This window comes from Bos grunniens, chromosome 7 (assembly GCF_055505025.1).
Source record: "Bos grunniens cultivar Pamir isolate PY7600 chromosome 7, Bosgru_T2T1.0, whole genome shotgun sequence".
NCBI classification, from domain to species: Eukaryota; Metazoa; Chordata; class Mammalia; order Artiodactyla; family Bovidae; genus Bos; species Bos grunniens.
In genome coordinates, this window is record NC_141171.1 from 45830845 (window position 1) to 45847240 (window position 16396).

At 36.3% G+C, this 16396-nt stretch overlaps 1 protein-coding gene and 1 long non-coding RNA gene across 2 annotated transcripts in view; one reads left to right on the forward strand and one right to left on the reverse strand.

Moving 5' to 3' along the window:
• Positions 1–3676, forward strand: part of LOC147369374 (uncharacterized) — a 42234-nt gene extending 38558 nt beyond the window's left edge. The window contains exon 3 of the long non-coding RNA XR_015167411.1: positions 3548–3676. This is a non-coding gene — a long non-coding RNA (uncharacterized LOC147369374). The remainder of the gene's footprint in view (positions 1–3547) is intronic.
• The window catches only part of CDKL3 (cyclin dependent kinase like 3), a 31938-nt gene that overhangs the window by 13789 nt on the left and 1753 nt on the right, over positions 1–16396 (reverse strand). Inside the window, exons 2-5 of the mRNA XM_086411611.1 lie at positions 13985–14179; positions 3120–3298; positions 1782–1894; positions 271–410 (exon numbers count right to left, since the gene is read on the reverse strand). Coding sequence (XP_086267737.1) covers positions 271–410; positions 1782–1894; positions 3120–3298; positions 13985–14179 — 627 coding nt within the window. The remainder of the gene's footprint in view (positions 1–270; positions 411–1781; positions 1895–3119; positions 3299–13984; positions 14180–16396) is intronic.

The window sequence follows — 16396 nt, forward strand, 5'->3', positions numbered from 1 at the left end:
CCAGTTTATCCTTAAAAATTTCCAGTTTATCAATAAAATTGGAATTAACAAAAAAGAATAGACCGGATTATCCCAGGGGCCTTTCAGTTCTAACAGTCTGTGACTTTTAACTTCTCTGAACTAAAGACATAAACACAGAAGAATATAGTAACTTTGAACAGTTAATATTACTCCATGAATCCTTTTGGAATGTCATTAAAGTCATATCTTAAAACTGTATTATAATTTATGCAAATTTCCAAGAAATAAGTCCTTAATCTCTTAACATACATGAACTATGTCAGCCAACAATCCATTTAGCTTTGGGTATTTTTTTCTTGCACTTTTGGGATGTTGAACTTGAGGAAGGACCACCCCAGCAAAAATGGGACTCTTGGAAAAGATATTCTGCAAGTGAGGTGTCAAATTGCCTGAAAAGAGAAAAAAACACATACATAAGAAAACAGGGATATTATTCTACAATCAAAATAATCAAATTGTTATATGGTCTGCATCAAATTACTAAAAGAAAGAATAACAATTAAGTTCTCTCAATTTTTAAAAGTTGAACAAGAAACTATCTTCTGAATATAGCATAAGGAACTATCTTCTGAATATAGCATAAACAAGTGAGTTCCCCAGTAATCTGTTGATAGGACATAGGCAGTAGAGAATAAAAAACCACAGGTGCATTTTCTTTTTTCAAAATACAAGACATAATATATAATGCTTACATTCAAAGTTTTACATATTTCTATAAGGGTATCAAAATGGTTTATCCAGCAAGTGTTCATCAGCAAAGTCTTATTCAAAACAGCTAAAATACTAAAATTATATAGAAATAAAAATATTGTAAAGAAAAAACAAGGCTATAGATTAGTAGCAGAATGTAGAGAACTATAAACAGGAGTGGAAAGAGCTAAGTTCTACCACTAGTTTTGCTCTTAACTAGTTCTGTGACCTTGGGCAAATCTTCCCTTTCTGTATCTTGGTTTTGTCATTTGTAAAACGACAAAACTGATCCCATCATCTCTAGAGTTCTCTCACCATTAATCTCATAACCAGAATTTTAAATACGACAGAAAAGAGTATGATGCTTTAAGGGTGTGAACTGTATCTTTAACCAATATTTATTCAGATTCACAAATTTTAGAGTTGTTCAAAGTACCTACCTCATGATCCTGTAATTCTATGTTTATGTATAGCTTTCTCATCACAAAATAGGTTGCTCAAGCTCCTCAATCAGAAATATATCTTTGAAACTCCATGAGCAACACTAACCATGAAAATGTTTGGGTAGTCAAAGCAGATCATCAAATAATTCAGCTATCATCAAACATATTTTTGAATAAGATATTTAGCTATCTGCTTATCTACTGTGGTTAATAAAAGTTTTCTTAGTAAACAACTGGTTTTCTATTTCCAAGCACTTTAAAAGAGCATCAAAATCAAAATCAATTCTATTATTTAAAAGTCCTCTTTGAAAGAAGCAAATATTTGTAGAAGTCAAAATTTTATAACAACTTTCAGACAAACTGAAGTAGGTTCCTATTTTACTATTTTTCTTAGTATCAACCATCAACATGGTACAGTTATTTGCATCCAGGCAAAAAAATATATTATTTTCAAAAACAGAATTTTTCTACATTTTTTTTTATCAGCCCAAAGCATCCATCTACTTTCATCTATCAAAACAGTATGCTTCCTTATTCTTATAAAGATAGACTAAATTTGAAAATCAAGCAGAATTTATCTGAAAACACTTATTTAGGCATTTAACAGTACATTTCAGTAATACCTACCTACTTTTAAAACAATTTTATGAAGTAAATCCAAATCAGAGCTGCTAGGAAGATAGGGATTTCCAGTGGCCATCTCAATGATCATACAGCCCAGAGCCCAGATATCCACAGGTCTGAAATAGACAAGAATAAATCACTCTTTCATGGAGAAATATATAAAACATCTTTTCTTAAAAACCCTTTTTTTTTTGGCCATGCTGTGCAACTTGCAGGATCTTAGTTACCCAACCAGTGATTGAACCTATGTCCATAACCTTATCTTACACCACTTATAAAAATTGACTCAAAATGGATGGAAGACATAAATCTAAGAACTAGAACTACAAACCTCTTAAAACAGAGGCCTTTCACAGTCTTGGACTTGGCAAAACCAAAAGCATAAAAACAGACAGAATGAACTTCATCGAAATTAAAAATTCTGTTTCTCAAATGACACATACCATCAAGAAAATCAAGAGACAACTAAATAAGAGAAAATATCTGCAAATAAGTATCTGATAAGGAATTTATATCTAGATATACAAAGAATTCTTACAATTTAATAATAAAAAGCTAGTCCAATTTAAGAAAGGGCTAAGGATCTGAATAGAAATTTCTCCAAGGAAGATATATAAATGGTCAATAAGCACATAAAAAAAATCAACAATGAAGTCCAAAAATCATTAGTTATCAAGGAAATGGAAATCAAACCCATAAGGAGATACCACTTTACACCTATAAGGATAACTAGAATCCAAAAGTCAGATAATAACAAGTGCTGGTGAGGATACAGAGGAATTTGTAACCCTCACACTCTTGATGGTGTCTTTACATTCTTCAAGATTCATTATTTGTTTATTAGATTGTTGTTTCCTATACTATTTTTACTGATTCACAACAGACTGAGGCCTTTCTACTTTTTGAAATATCTAGTACAATTTAAAAATTATTATTTGTCAGTGTTTGCAAAGACTTTGCCATACTCAGGAACTAGGAAACTTGTGATAACACTGGCAGAGTAGATTTTAAAATGTCTGCAGAATCTAGTCTACAGAGAAGCAAGGAGGCCACTCTGTAAAGGGTGGGGCACAGCTTAAGGCAAGCATGGATGGCAGCCTGAGAGATTTCTGCATAAGTTTCCTGGGGCTGGGGCCACTCAGCTCCAAGGGGCAAGTGTGGCAACATCAACAGCAGCAGGATAGATGTCTAGGGTCTCTCTGCTCTATTTGGGGGTGTCCCTTTTCTCTCCCAAGCCCAGATGCAGAAGGCAGAGTTTGTCAGTAGTTCAGGTGACAGATAACACCGAGGGAAAAAAGAGATGGCTAGGAAAGGCCAGGCAGGATCCCCAAGTATACATACTTTCCATAAGAGGTATCTTTTAATACTAATTCTGGAGCTCTATACCAGCGTGTAGCCACATAGTCCGTATAAACATCTCCAGGAGCTGCTAGCGTTCGTGCAAAACCAAAATCACAGAGTTTAGTAATTCCTGATTGGGATACTAAAATATTCTCAGGTTTTATATCTCGATGAATGATCTAAAAAACAAACAGAAGATGTAATACATTGAAATGAGATTTCATTATCTAGAACATTTCTCAACAATTAAGAGAAAATCTAGCTAATTAAGATAGTAAAGTTATTTTCTTACCACATGCAAAGGATTAACTACACAGTGCAAAAATATGTAACTATAAATAGTTGTGTGTGTGTACTCAGTTGTGTCTGACTCTTTGTGCCCCACTGACTGTAGCTCACTAAGCTCTTCTGTGCACGGTATTTTCCAGGCAAGAATACTGTAGTGGGTTGCCATTTTCTACTCCAGGAGATCGTCCCAACCCCTTGAAAAGATAATAATGAAGGTAATACTGAAAAGATAAATCACATTCCTAAAAGAAAAAGTAATAAAAAAGAACTTAATGGAAAAAGTTTAACTTTCCATTAACCCCATGTCACACTTCAGGTACTGCCCCTTGTCTCATTTCCTTCATAGCTAAACTTCTTGAAAACATTATTTTTACTTATTCACTTTCTGATCACTCACTCACTGCTCAAGTGGAAGGTGAGCAATCTTGTCTTCTGCTCCCCCATTCAAACTGCCCTAGCAACTCTATTCAATGCTCTGCGGAGACCTAAATGGGAAGGAAATCAAAAAATGTGGGAATATATATATATATATATATATATATGACTCACTTTGCTGTGCAGCAGAAACTAACACAATTTAAAACAACTATTTGCTTAGTTCCCTAGTTGTGTCCAACTCTCTGTGACCCAAATGGACTGTAGGACACCAGGTTCCTCTGTCCAGGGAACTTTCCAGGCAAGAATATGGGAGTGGGGAGCCATTTTCTACTCCAGGGGATCTTTCTGACCCAGGGATCAAACCCTCATCTCTTACATCTCCTGCATTGGTAGGTGGATTCTTTACCAACTGTGCCACCTGGGAAGCTCGCAAAACAACTATATTCCAATAAAAAATAATTTTAAAAAGTGTCCAGGCCAAAGTCATCAACAACTTCATTGTTGCTACATCCAACAGACACCCCTCAATACATATCTTGCCAGATGTGAAGTGAAAATTGCTCAGTCGTGACCTACTCTTTGTGACCCTCATGGACTATATATAGTCCATGGAATTCTCTAGGCCAGAATACTGGAGCTGGTAGCCGCTGTTCCCTTCTCCAGGGGCTCTTTGTAACCCAGGTATCGAACACAGGTTTCCTGCATTGCAGGCAATTCTTTATCAGCTGAGCCACCAGGGAAGCCCTCACTAGACATCTTAGTGTAACAATATAGGCAACCACTCCATTCCTGACTTCTGGGACCAGTTTCCTCCAATGGCAGTTTCTTTTTCTCTGTCTGTAAATGTAGGGTTCTGGTCTTAGGCTTCTCTTCTCATGCATCTTGTTTCTTGCACAATCTCATCTACTTTTTTTTTTTTTTTTTTAGCACTTTCTTTACTTGGTTATGGGAATACCATATTCTTTTGGGCTTCTTCCCACCTATGGCTGTTTCATCTCAATCTCACCTACTCTTACAGGCCTTAGTGACTATCTATATACTAATGATTTCCATATTTCTATCTCTAACCAAGATATTTCTCTTGGTTTCCATAAGAAGAAGAAGCCTGCAAGAAGTCCCATAAGGCTGACCCACACACTCCCACAAACTCAGATAATTAAAAACTAAATGGACTATCTTCTCCCCAAAACCCATTTGTTCTTAAGAGTCCTTTAGCTCAGTGAATGGAACCAACATTGACCTCAAGGCTCAAGCCAGAAATCAAGGCACATTTCTCCCTCAGGTACCATATTCTCTCCATCCACTTCTCTCCCTAGTTCAAGTTCCCTCAGCTCTCTCATCAAAATTACCTTACTAAATGGTTTCCCTGAATTCCCTCTGATCCCCTCCCATTCATTGCCCACAATGAAATCTGAGTATTATTTTAAAATCATGTGTATGATTATGTCACTCCTTCAAGGATTCCCCATGCCATAGGACAAATCTGAAGCTACATAAAATGGCTGGTAAGGACTTACAGGATTTGGCCTCTGCTCACATTCTCAGCTGTTCTTCCCTAGCCTATAGAATATTAGTTTCCCAATTTTCCAGGTTTGTGTCATCATTTGCATTTGCTAATGCTGTTCCAGCCGCCTAGAACACTGCCTCGCCAACTATTTCCTTATGTCTCAGCTGAGATGTCTGCAATAGAGGTTCCTTTTACATATTATTCTACATTTCCTCCTTCACAGTTATTTGTTGTGCTTTATTATTATTTGCCTATTTACTTGTCATTCCCATTGGACAGTAAGTTCCATGAGGGTAAGATGTGTATCTGTTTTGTTGAGGCTATATCCCCCATGCCCAGTACAGTGCCTGAAACAAAGAAGGTGTTTAAAAACTTTATCAATGTATTAAGCATACTCTCATCACCAGCAAAGTATCATAGCACAAGTGAAAATATCTTGGTGACAGAATTCTGGGATCTTTCCTTTTTTATATAACTTATTCCTATAAGCTTTTGGGTTTAGCTTTTGTTCTGCCTCAAGTCTTCCTCCTAATTGGCCAAATAATTATCTTGGGGTAATGAATCAGCTTAAAGGCACCATCTGTAAAACTTTGTTAGTCCCTCTTTACTTTCACAACTTTTACTGAGTGACTACTACACGCCAGGTACTATACCAAGATCTGAGAATATAACATGAGCAAAAGTAGACATGGAAAAGCACTTTAAAATATCACTTTACATATTCTGCCTACTACACAGCCGTGACCCTCCTCCTCAGTACTCTGCTGCTGCTGAGTCACTTCAGTCGTGTCCAACTCTCTGCAACCCCATGGACGGCAGCCCACCAGATGCCCCATCTTTGGGATTCTCCAGGCAAGAACACTGGAGTGGGTTGCCATTTCCTTCTCCAATGCATGAAAGTGAAAAGTGAAACTGAAGTTGCTCAGTCATGTCCGACCCTCAGCAACCCCACGGACCACAGCCTTCCAGGCTCCTCCATCCATGGGATTCTCCAGGCAAGAGTACTGGAGTGGGGTGCCATTGCTCTCTCCTCCTCAGTACTCTAAACATGCATAAAGATACACTCAGTTGACACCCTAATATGTTCACTCTATTTAACAGTTAACACCCTGACTACATGCAGAATTTTGTTATCTTTGAGAATCAAGCACTCTCTGAATTCCAACTTCTAAAATTGTTTTAACAACATCCTCTTTGGTCTTTCACAATCACACTGAGACCTCTATAAACAGTATTTCTATGTGTTTAGATTTTCTCTAATTTTTCTCATCAATGTTTAATAGTTTTCAGTGTATAGGTCTTATTTTCTCTAAGTATTTTCTTTTTTGATGTTATTACAATGGTATTTTTAATTCAGTTTCTGAGTTTGCTAATACACAGAAATACAAATAATTTTGGTATATTGATCTTCTATCCTACAATCTTAATAAACTTACAGCTTAGTTCTTTTTTTAAAAAATATTTTTATTTATTTATTTGGCTAGTTGTGGTATGTGGGATTTTGTTTCCAGACCAGGAATGGAACCCGTGCCCCCTGCATTGGAAGCATGGAATCTTAACCACTGGACCACCAGGAAATCCCAAACTTACAGCTTAGTTCTTTTAACTTTACTGTAGATTCCATAAAATTTTCTACAGAAATGATCATGTCATTGGTGAATAAAGACAGTTTTACTGCTCAAAAAAAAAAAAAAGAGAGAGAGATACGACTTCACATCCACTGGAATAGTGATAATCAAAAGACAATAACAATACTGGGAGGACACAGAAAAACTGATACATTGTTGGTGGAGATATAAAATGGTATAGCCACTTTGGCCAGTTTCTTCAAAAAGTGAAAACATAACCTCACCATATGATCCACTGGTATTCTTGAGTTATCCTATTTCTATTCCCCACTCCCCAGTTCCTGGTAGCATGGTAGACCAACACCCCTCAAATCATGCTGAAAACTAGCAGCCTAGTAGCCACCAGAGGAAGCTGTATCTCCTAGCTATAGCGTTGGATCTCCTCCAAAGCCCCGTTCCCAGGTAACAGTCATTACCTAACATGTCTGTCAGATTACTGGAAAACTCCACCAGAAGTTTTGTCTTCACTGACCTAACTCAGAGCTCGCCCAGGGCAAAGGGCCTTTGTCAGAAACAATTAGCAGCTACTAAATAACATTACTGGAGAAGGCAATGGCAACCCACTCCAGTGTTCTTGCCTGGAGAATCCCAGGGACAGAGGAGCCTGGTAGGCTGCCGTCTATGGGGTCGCACAGAGACGGACATGACTGAAGCAACTTAGCAGCAGCAGCAAATAACATTATAGCCACCTGAGGGAGCTATAACAGGACAAACAACAAGCTGACCAAAATACTTAATTAAAAAGAGAGGCTGGGAGTGAGATGTCCATAAAAGATCTGCAAAGTTCCAACATATTACTGAGAATCATGAAGGGTACATGTCCAGCTGTGCACACACTAGGAAAGACCTGAGATTGTTCCTAAGCTCTCAAGTCTGGTGGAATTTAGGTTCTACACAAGCAAGAAGGGCTAAGTTGTAAACTTTCTGCCTAAACACTGAAGAAATGCCCCAACACAGAGAGAGAAGGAGCCTTCAGTAAATACCCAGTAAATATGGCTGAGAGATTTATTAGTTTCAAGAATTTAAGGAAATCTCTGTTCAAACATTAGCTGACCAGTAAGCTAACTGAGCAGAGATTTCAGTGGTCATACATGACAAACAATACAGACTTCACAAATTAGTTCAGGAAAATAACTAACAAACAGTTACAACTGAAAACCTTGAGACATAGGAAATTCTGATCTCCAGATTGCCACAATGTATTATTTTACATGTCCAGTTCTCAACAAAAAATTACAAAATTTCCAAGAAAATTCCCCAAAAAAGGTGTGCAAAGAAAGATATATGGCCATGAATAAGGGGAAAAAGCAGTCAATAAGAAGCTTTGCCTGAAGAAGCCCAGATATAACCTGCAAGAAAAAGACTATTCAGTTCATTTCAGTTCAGTCGCTCAGTCATGTTCGACTCTTTGTGACCCCATGAACTGCAGCATGCCAGGCCTCCCTGTCCGTCACCAACTCCCGGAGTTTACCCAAACTTATGTCCATCGAGTCGGTGATGCCATTCAACCATCTCATCCTCTGTCGTCCCCTTCTCCTGCCCTCAATCTTTTCCACCATCAGGATCTTTTCCAATGAGTCAGCTCTTCGCATCAGGTGGCCAAAGCATTGGAGTTTCAGCTTCAACATCAGCCCTACCAATGAACACCCAGGACTGATCTCCTTTAGGATGGACTGGTTGGATCTCCTTGCAGTCCAAGGGACTCTCAAGAGTCTTCTCCAACACCACAGTTCAAAAGCATCAATTCTTCTGTGCTCAGCTTTCTTTATAGTCCAACTCTCACATCCATACATGACCACTGGAAAAATCACAGCCTTGACTAGACGGACCTTTGTTGGCAAAATAATGTCTCTGCTTTTTAATATGCTGTCTAGGTTGGTTGTAACTTTCCTTCCAAGGAGTAAGCATCTTTTAATTTCATGGCTGCAATCACCATCTGCAGTGATTTTGGAGCCCCCAAAAATAAAGTCAGCCACTCTGTCCACTGTTTCCCCATCTACTTGCCATGAAGTGATGGGACTGGATGCCATGATCTTAGTTTTCTGAATGTTGAGCTTTAAGCCAACTTTTTCACTCTCCTCTTTCACTTTTATCAAGAAGCTCTTTAGTTCTTCTTCACTTTCTGCCATAAGGGTGGTTTCATCAGCATATCTGAGGTTATTGATATTTCTCCCGGCAATCTTGATTCCAGCCTGTGCTTCTTCCAGTCCAGCATTTCTCATGATATACTCTGCATATAAGATAAATAAGCAGGGTAACAATATACAGCCTTGACGTACTCCTTTTCCTATTTGGAACTAGTCTGTTGTTCCATGTCCAGTTCTAACTGTTGCTTTCTGACCTGCATACAGGTTTCTCAAGAGGCAGGTTAGGTGGTCTCGTATTCCCATTTCCTTCAGAATTTTCCACAGTTTATTGTGATCCACACAGTCAAAGGCTTTGGCGTAGTCAATAAAGCAGAAATAGATGTTTTTCTGGAACTCTCTTGCTTTTTCAACGATCCAATGGATGCTGGCAATTTGTTCTCTGGTTCCTCTGCCTTTTCTAAAACCAGCTTGAACATCTGGAAGTTCATGGTTCATGTTGCTGAAGCCTGGCTTGGAGAATTTTGAGCATTACTTTACTAGTGTGTGAGATGAGTACAATTGTGTGGTGGTTTGAGCATTCTTTGGCATTGCCTTTCTTTGGGATTGGAATGACAACTGACCTTTTCCAGTCCTTTGGCCACTGCTGAGTTTTCCAAATTTGTTGACATATTGAGTGCAGCACTTTCACAGCATCATCTTTTAGGATTTGGAATAGCTCAACTGGGATTCCATCACCTCCACTAGCTTTATTCGTAGTAATGCTTCCTAAGGCCTACTTGACTTCACATTCCAGGATGTCTGGCTCTAGGTCAGTGATCACACCATCATGATTATCTGGGTCATGAAGATCTTTTTTGTACAGTTCTTCTGTATATTCTTGGCACCTCTTCTTAATATCTTCTGCTTCTGTTAGGTCCATACCATTTCTGTCCTTTATTGAGCCCATCTTTGCATGAAATGCTCCCTTGATATCTCTAATTTTCTTGAAGAGATCTCTAGTCTTTCCCATTTTATTGTTTTCCTCTATTTCTTTGCACTGATCGCTAAGGAAGGCTTTCTTATCTCTCCTTGCTATTGTTTGGAACTCTGCATTCAAATGCGTATATCTTTCCTTTTCTCCTTTGCTTTTCACTTCTCTCCTTTTCACAGCTATTTGTAAGGCCTCCTCAGACAGCCATTTTACTTTTTTGCATTTATTTTTCTTGGACATGGTCTTGATCCCTGTCTCCTGTACAATGTCATGAACCTCTGTTCATGTCCATAGTTCATCAGATACTCTATCAGATTTAGTCCCTTAAATCTATTTCTCACTTCCACTGTATAATCATAAGGGTTTTGATTTAGGTCATACCTGAATGGTTTAGTGGTTTTCCCGACTTTCTTCAATATAAGTCTTAATCTGGCACTAAAGATCTCATGATCTGAGCCACAGTCAGCCCCAGGTCTTGTTTTTGCTGACTGTATACAGCTTCTCCATCTTTGGCTGCAAAGAATATATTCAATCTGATTTCGGTGTTGGCCATCTGGTGATGTCCATGTGTAGAGTCTTCTCTTGCATTGCTTAAATATGTTCAAGATAAAAGGAAACCATATCTAAAGAACTAAAGAAAAGTATCAACAGAATGTCTCACCAAATAAAGGATATCAATAAAGAGAAAGAAATGATTTAAAAAAACTAAGCAGAGTGGGAAAAAAACAGTATTAAGAAAGCAGAAAGGCAACCCCAAAGAGAAAATAATAGCAAACCATGTATCTGATAAGGATCTACTATCCAAAATATAGAAAATACAACTTGACAATAGAAAGACAAATAACCCAATTTAAAAATGGGCAGAGATCTTGAATAGACATTTCTTCAAAAATAAACAAATATAAACTTATTTTGCTTTAGATATGACATCAAAAGCAAAAGCAATCAAAGAAAGATGTTCAGTCATGTGCAACTCTGCAACTCTGTGGACTGTAGCCCACCGGGCTCCTCTGTCCATGGGATTTCCCAGGCAAGCATACTGGAGTGGGTTGCCATTTCCTTCTCCAGGAGACCTTTCCGACAACCCAGGGACTGAGCCCAGGTCTCTTGTGTCTTCTGCATTGGCAGACGAATTCTTTACCACTAGTGCCATCTGGGAAGCCCAGACAAATTGGACTCCATCGTATCTGGAGACAAAAATGCCTTTTCTGAATTTTTCATTTAAGTGGAATTTATACTTACGTGTTTTTTGCATTTGATTTTTTTCAACATGTTTTCAAGTTTCACTCATTCTGTAGGATGCATCAGCAATCTATTCCTTTTTGAGGCTGAATAAATCCCATTATTGGGTATACTTCATTTTGTTTATCCATTCATCAGCTAATATATATTTGTTTCTACTTTTCAGCTATTTTGAATAATGCTTATATGACATTTCTGGGCAGGTTTTTATGTGAACATATGCTATCAATTCTCTTGGATAGATAGCTAGGAGTAAAATTGCTGGGTCATATGCTAATTCTGTTTAACTTTTTGAGGAACTGCCAAGCTGTTTTCCATAGCAGCTGCACCATTTTACATTACCACCAGCAGTGTATAAAGGTTCCAGTTTCTCAAATTCCTTGCCAACATTCGCTCTTGTCTGTTTTTTAAATTACAGCCAGCCTAGTGAGTGTGAAATGGTACCTCACTGCGATTTTTGATATGCATTACCATAATGACTTGAGATATTGAGCATCATTTCATGTGCTATTAGCCATTTGTTTATCTTCTTTGGAGAAATGTCTACTAAGTCCTTTGCCTATTTTTAAACTGGGTTGTCTTTTTATGTTGAATTGTGTTTTATATAATCTAGAAACTAGTTGCTTATCATATTTGATTTTCAAATATTTTCTCCCATCTGTGAACTGTCTTTTTACTTTCTTGATGGTGTCCTTCAATGCACGAAAGTTTTTAGTTTTGATGGAGTCCAATTTGTCTATTTTGATTACTTTTGCTTTTGAGGTCGTATCTAAAGAACTATTGCCTAACACATGGCCACAAAGATTACCACCTATGTTTTCTTCTGAGTTTTATAGTTCTGGTGCTTACATTTAGGTCATTAATCCATTTAGAGTTATTTTTTGTATATGATATGAATTATCACATTTTGGATTCAAACAGTGAGTTTGATTCTCCTTTATTTTGTAGTGAAATCTCCCACAATGCATAGAACTCCTATTACAATGATAATAATTCTGTTCTATTAGCTCTATGTGCTTGAAATTTTTTGATTCATTTTATTAGTTTCAAGATCATTTACATTTTTACTCCATTTTGATTCTATTAAGCCATTTTTGTTTTAGTGAACTATAGGTGAATCAAAATATTGTGTCAATTTCAGATGTACAGCAAAGTGATTCAGTTATATACACATTATTTTTCAGATTATTTTCCATTATAGGTATTATAAGATATTAACTATACTTCCCTGTGCTATAAAGTAAATCCTTGCTGCTTATGTATCCAACATGTAGTAGTTTGTATCTGTTAATCCTATACTCCCAGTTTAGCCCTCCCATTTCCCCTTTGGTAACTGTAAGTCTGTTTCCTATGTCTGTGAATCTGCTTCTGTTTTGTATATAGATTCATTACTATTATTTTTTAGATTCCACATTTAAGTGATATATTTATCTTTCTCTGTCTGATTTAACTTAGTCTGATATTCACTAGGTCCATCCATGCTGCTGCAAATGGTGATGTTTCACTCTTTTCCGTGGCTTAGTAATATTCATATGTGTATCAATGACATCTTAATTGTCTGTTAAGCCCTTGGGTTGTTTCCCTATGTGCCTGAATTTAAACACCTAAGTTCAAAATTCTTACTTTAATTTTACTGGTGTCTCCCATTATTCAAGAAATGTTTTGAGTCTACTACAGGCAAGACACTATAAGGATAGAGATAACTATATCTGACTCCCTATCAGCGCTGTTTATTGAGCACTTAAAATATACCTGACACAGTGCTAAACACTACATAGCTATTACCTAATTTGATCTTTACAAAAAAATCTGTGAGGTACTGTAGCGTTATTTTACAGATGAGGAAACTGAGGCTCAGAAAGGTTAGATAATTTTCCTGGGGCCACAGAGTAATGGGACCTTTCATTATGTAACTGTGAGCTACACAAGTTGTGTGGTTATCTACAGATAAGCCACTAGGTAAAAACCTAGCATAGTCTGATTCCAAAGACTGTGTGCTGTTAAATATTACATTATACTGCCTCCCCTTTGGGAAAGGAATCCATTTGGGCAAGGAAATTACAATCTGAGTCCTAGATGCCATTACAACAAAGTTGCAACAGGGGATGCACTGAGACAGACTATTAGAAATTAAGGTATCTGAAAAAGCTTAGGCTATATAGATGTTATGCCTAATATCACTTACTATGTCTAACTTTACAGAAAGTAGAGTTCATGTTGGGAACAAAGTATGTCCATAAAAACCTGCTGAAATAAACAGTAACTAAACAATGTTAAAAGGCAACACTAAAAATCAAAACAGTTGATCTTCTTTCCTTTCTTGATTTAAAAGACAAGGCTCTTTACTCCTCAGCCACTTTCTCTCCTTTTTTTCCCTAAAGGCATCCACATTCTCTTGCCATTCCTCTGGCTTAGTTTCCAATTCCTACTTCCAGACCTCCCATCATCTGGGCTGGCTTGACTTTCGATGTCTTAATATATTTTCACTAATAAAAGACACCAGAGTTGACTGCTGATTTTTCTATACCTCCTTAGCATCTCAGAGTTGGTCTGCTTTATACTTACAATTATTGTGTGTTCAATATGTTTTTTGGTTCTGTGACTGAATTATAAGGTAGTAATTCCCCCAACCTTCTTTCCATTTTCACAATGTTGATATTGTACAGAAAAATAATTTTAACAACTTTCATAAAAACAGAACAATGTTTAAAAGGCACTTACAATTCATGGTTTTCCTATAGTTTGGGTTACTTTGAAGCACTTACATTATTATTGTGAAGATATTCAATTGCTCGAAGAATCTGGAAGAGGTATTTTCTAAGTCGTTTACTCTCTAATCCGTGACAATAATGTTGTAACTCATCTAAAACTGTGTGGTCAATAAATTCAAACACCAAATGAATTTTCTTTTTCTGTCTAAAAACTTCAATCAGATTGACCAGGTTTTCATGACGAAATTGCTATCAACAAAAGAAATGGATTTTTAATAAGTATCTCATGCACCATAATTTGTACATATAAGACTCATATAATTTTAAAAAGAGGAAAATTCTGTTTCTTTTCCTCCATGCATTTCAATAAAAATTTGTTGATTTACTTACATTCCTATTTTTTTAAATGTTTATTTCTTTCATAGTTAATATATATAGAACAAAGGGAGATATATTGCTTTAAGTTGACATTTGGTTGCTTACTAAAATAATTCAGAGTTAACATGCTGAAATGTAACTTTGTATTCTGCTAAGAGATATTGTCCTATCCTTTAAATTGGCTGTGATTAAAAGGTCCTTATGATTTCAAATGAGCATGAATTCCAGTGCCACTGAGCATGTAATCCGAATTTATAGAAATTAATTGCTGTTTGGTCCTGAATGCTAAAGAGTAAAATGTAAGTTCCAGGTGGAGGTTATAAATTCATCACACTGTAACAAAAAGATATAAAAATATCTAGAAACTTTTCAGATATGTGAAATACCAATTTATATCCATAGGAAATTTATATAAATATACAATTATCTGTGGGTACATTTTAGCTCATTGTAAGATTCTATTAAGCAATGAAACATGTTTTTACATTGGTAAGCACTCACTGAAGATAATTTCAAAATGTCAATAATGGAATATATCAGCTTAGAAAACTAAAAGAGGTTTAACATTTTATGCTGCTTATTCTATTTTTTAACACACTGACTTAATTACAATCAATTTTCAAATTGATTGTAATTTCATTTACCAAAAATATTTATTCATTTGGTTAAAAATTAAGGGGTATATTTTCGATGTTGGATTCATCAAAAAGTTAACTTGTATGAAAAACATTTGCCTTTATTCCAATGGCACAATATCAATTTTTCTAGTTATCTGTATTAATATACAAACTAAAGTCCTCAAAACATGACTAACAGAAAAACATGCCAAAATATAATGCCAGATTCCTTTCCTATTTTTGCTCCAATTTCCCTGGTTGGTGGGGTACCAGAGTGCTATAGCAACATGCTGGCAGTAGTGAAAAAAAAAAGACTGCCTTTGGATACTACAATATAATCCTTCAACTATGGAAAATTAATGTTTTCTTGTCCAGTTGTAATTTTAAAGGCTAAAGCAGAGAAGGGTGAGTGCAAGTTAATAAGCATTAAGGAACATCCATCCGGGGTACTGGAGAAGGAAATGGCAACCCATTCCACTATTCTTGCCTAGAGAATCCCGTGGACAGAGGAGCCTGGTGGGCTGCTGTCTATGGGGTCGCACAGAGTCAGACATGACTGAAGCGACTTAGCAGCAGCAGCAGCAGCATCTAGGGATAAGGGATCAGTGACTTCCTCAGATAAACCTTGAAACCCCCAGAAATACTCCACTGTCCTTTTTCAGGTTATTTTTGTTTTCTTTTGTAAATGGAAAACTTTTCTACAGATATTCCCACTAATTACTCTAACTTATTTAATGAAATTCTAGCAGATAAAAATTTAGTTCTAATTAAGTCATTATGGCAGTTGTTTTTAGACTAAGAATGTTAACTAATCCAAGAAATGTCTCTTGTGGAATTAGATTTGATTAAACTAAAAATTCTACAAGAAATAAACCAATGGGAAAAAAAGTTAGGGTATCTCAAAATAGCTTGAATAGTTACAATAGTAAATTGTCAAATTCATCTCTGTGTTCTTGCCACATATCAGTTATTTTTACAAAACAATCAAGAAGGAAAAAAAATCTGCTTAAATGCAACAAAGCTAAAAAAAAAAGAGCAAAAGATATTGCCTGGGAACAGGTCCCCTAATCAGATTTCACTTATGGTGCACAAAGTTGCCTTCCAGTATTATTATGTTTTAGGTCATCTGGATGAGGACATGTATCTCTGACAAAATCATAACACCTCTACTGACTTTAACTTCCCTTTTCATTGTCTAGATATAGAGCAGTTCCAACAATCCACAGATGCCTAATATATTTCTTCTATTTAGAAAGCAAATTGATCCATCATATCTAATACAGACTTACAAAGCAAGAAGAGAATATTACTTTTGTATCAGATAAAAATGAACGAGAAGCTGTTTTTTTCATCACATATAAAATATCTAGACTATGAACCTTAAAGCATCTAAATCCCAATAAACAAAATACATATGTGTATGTATATATATATATATATATTTTTTTTTTTTTTAATCACTAGTTTTGTA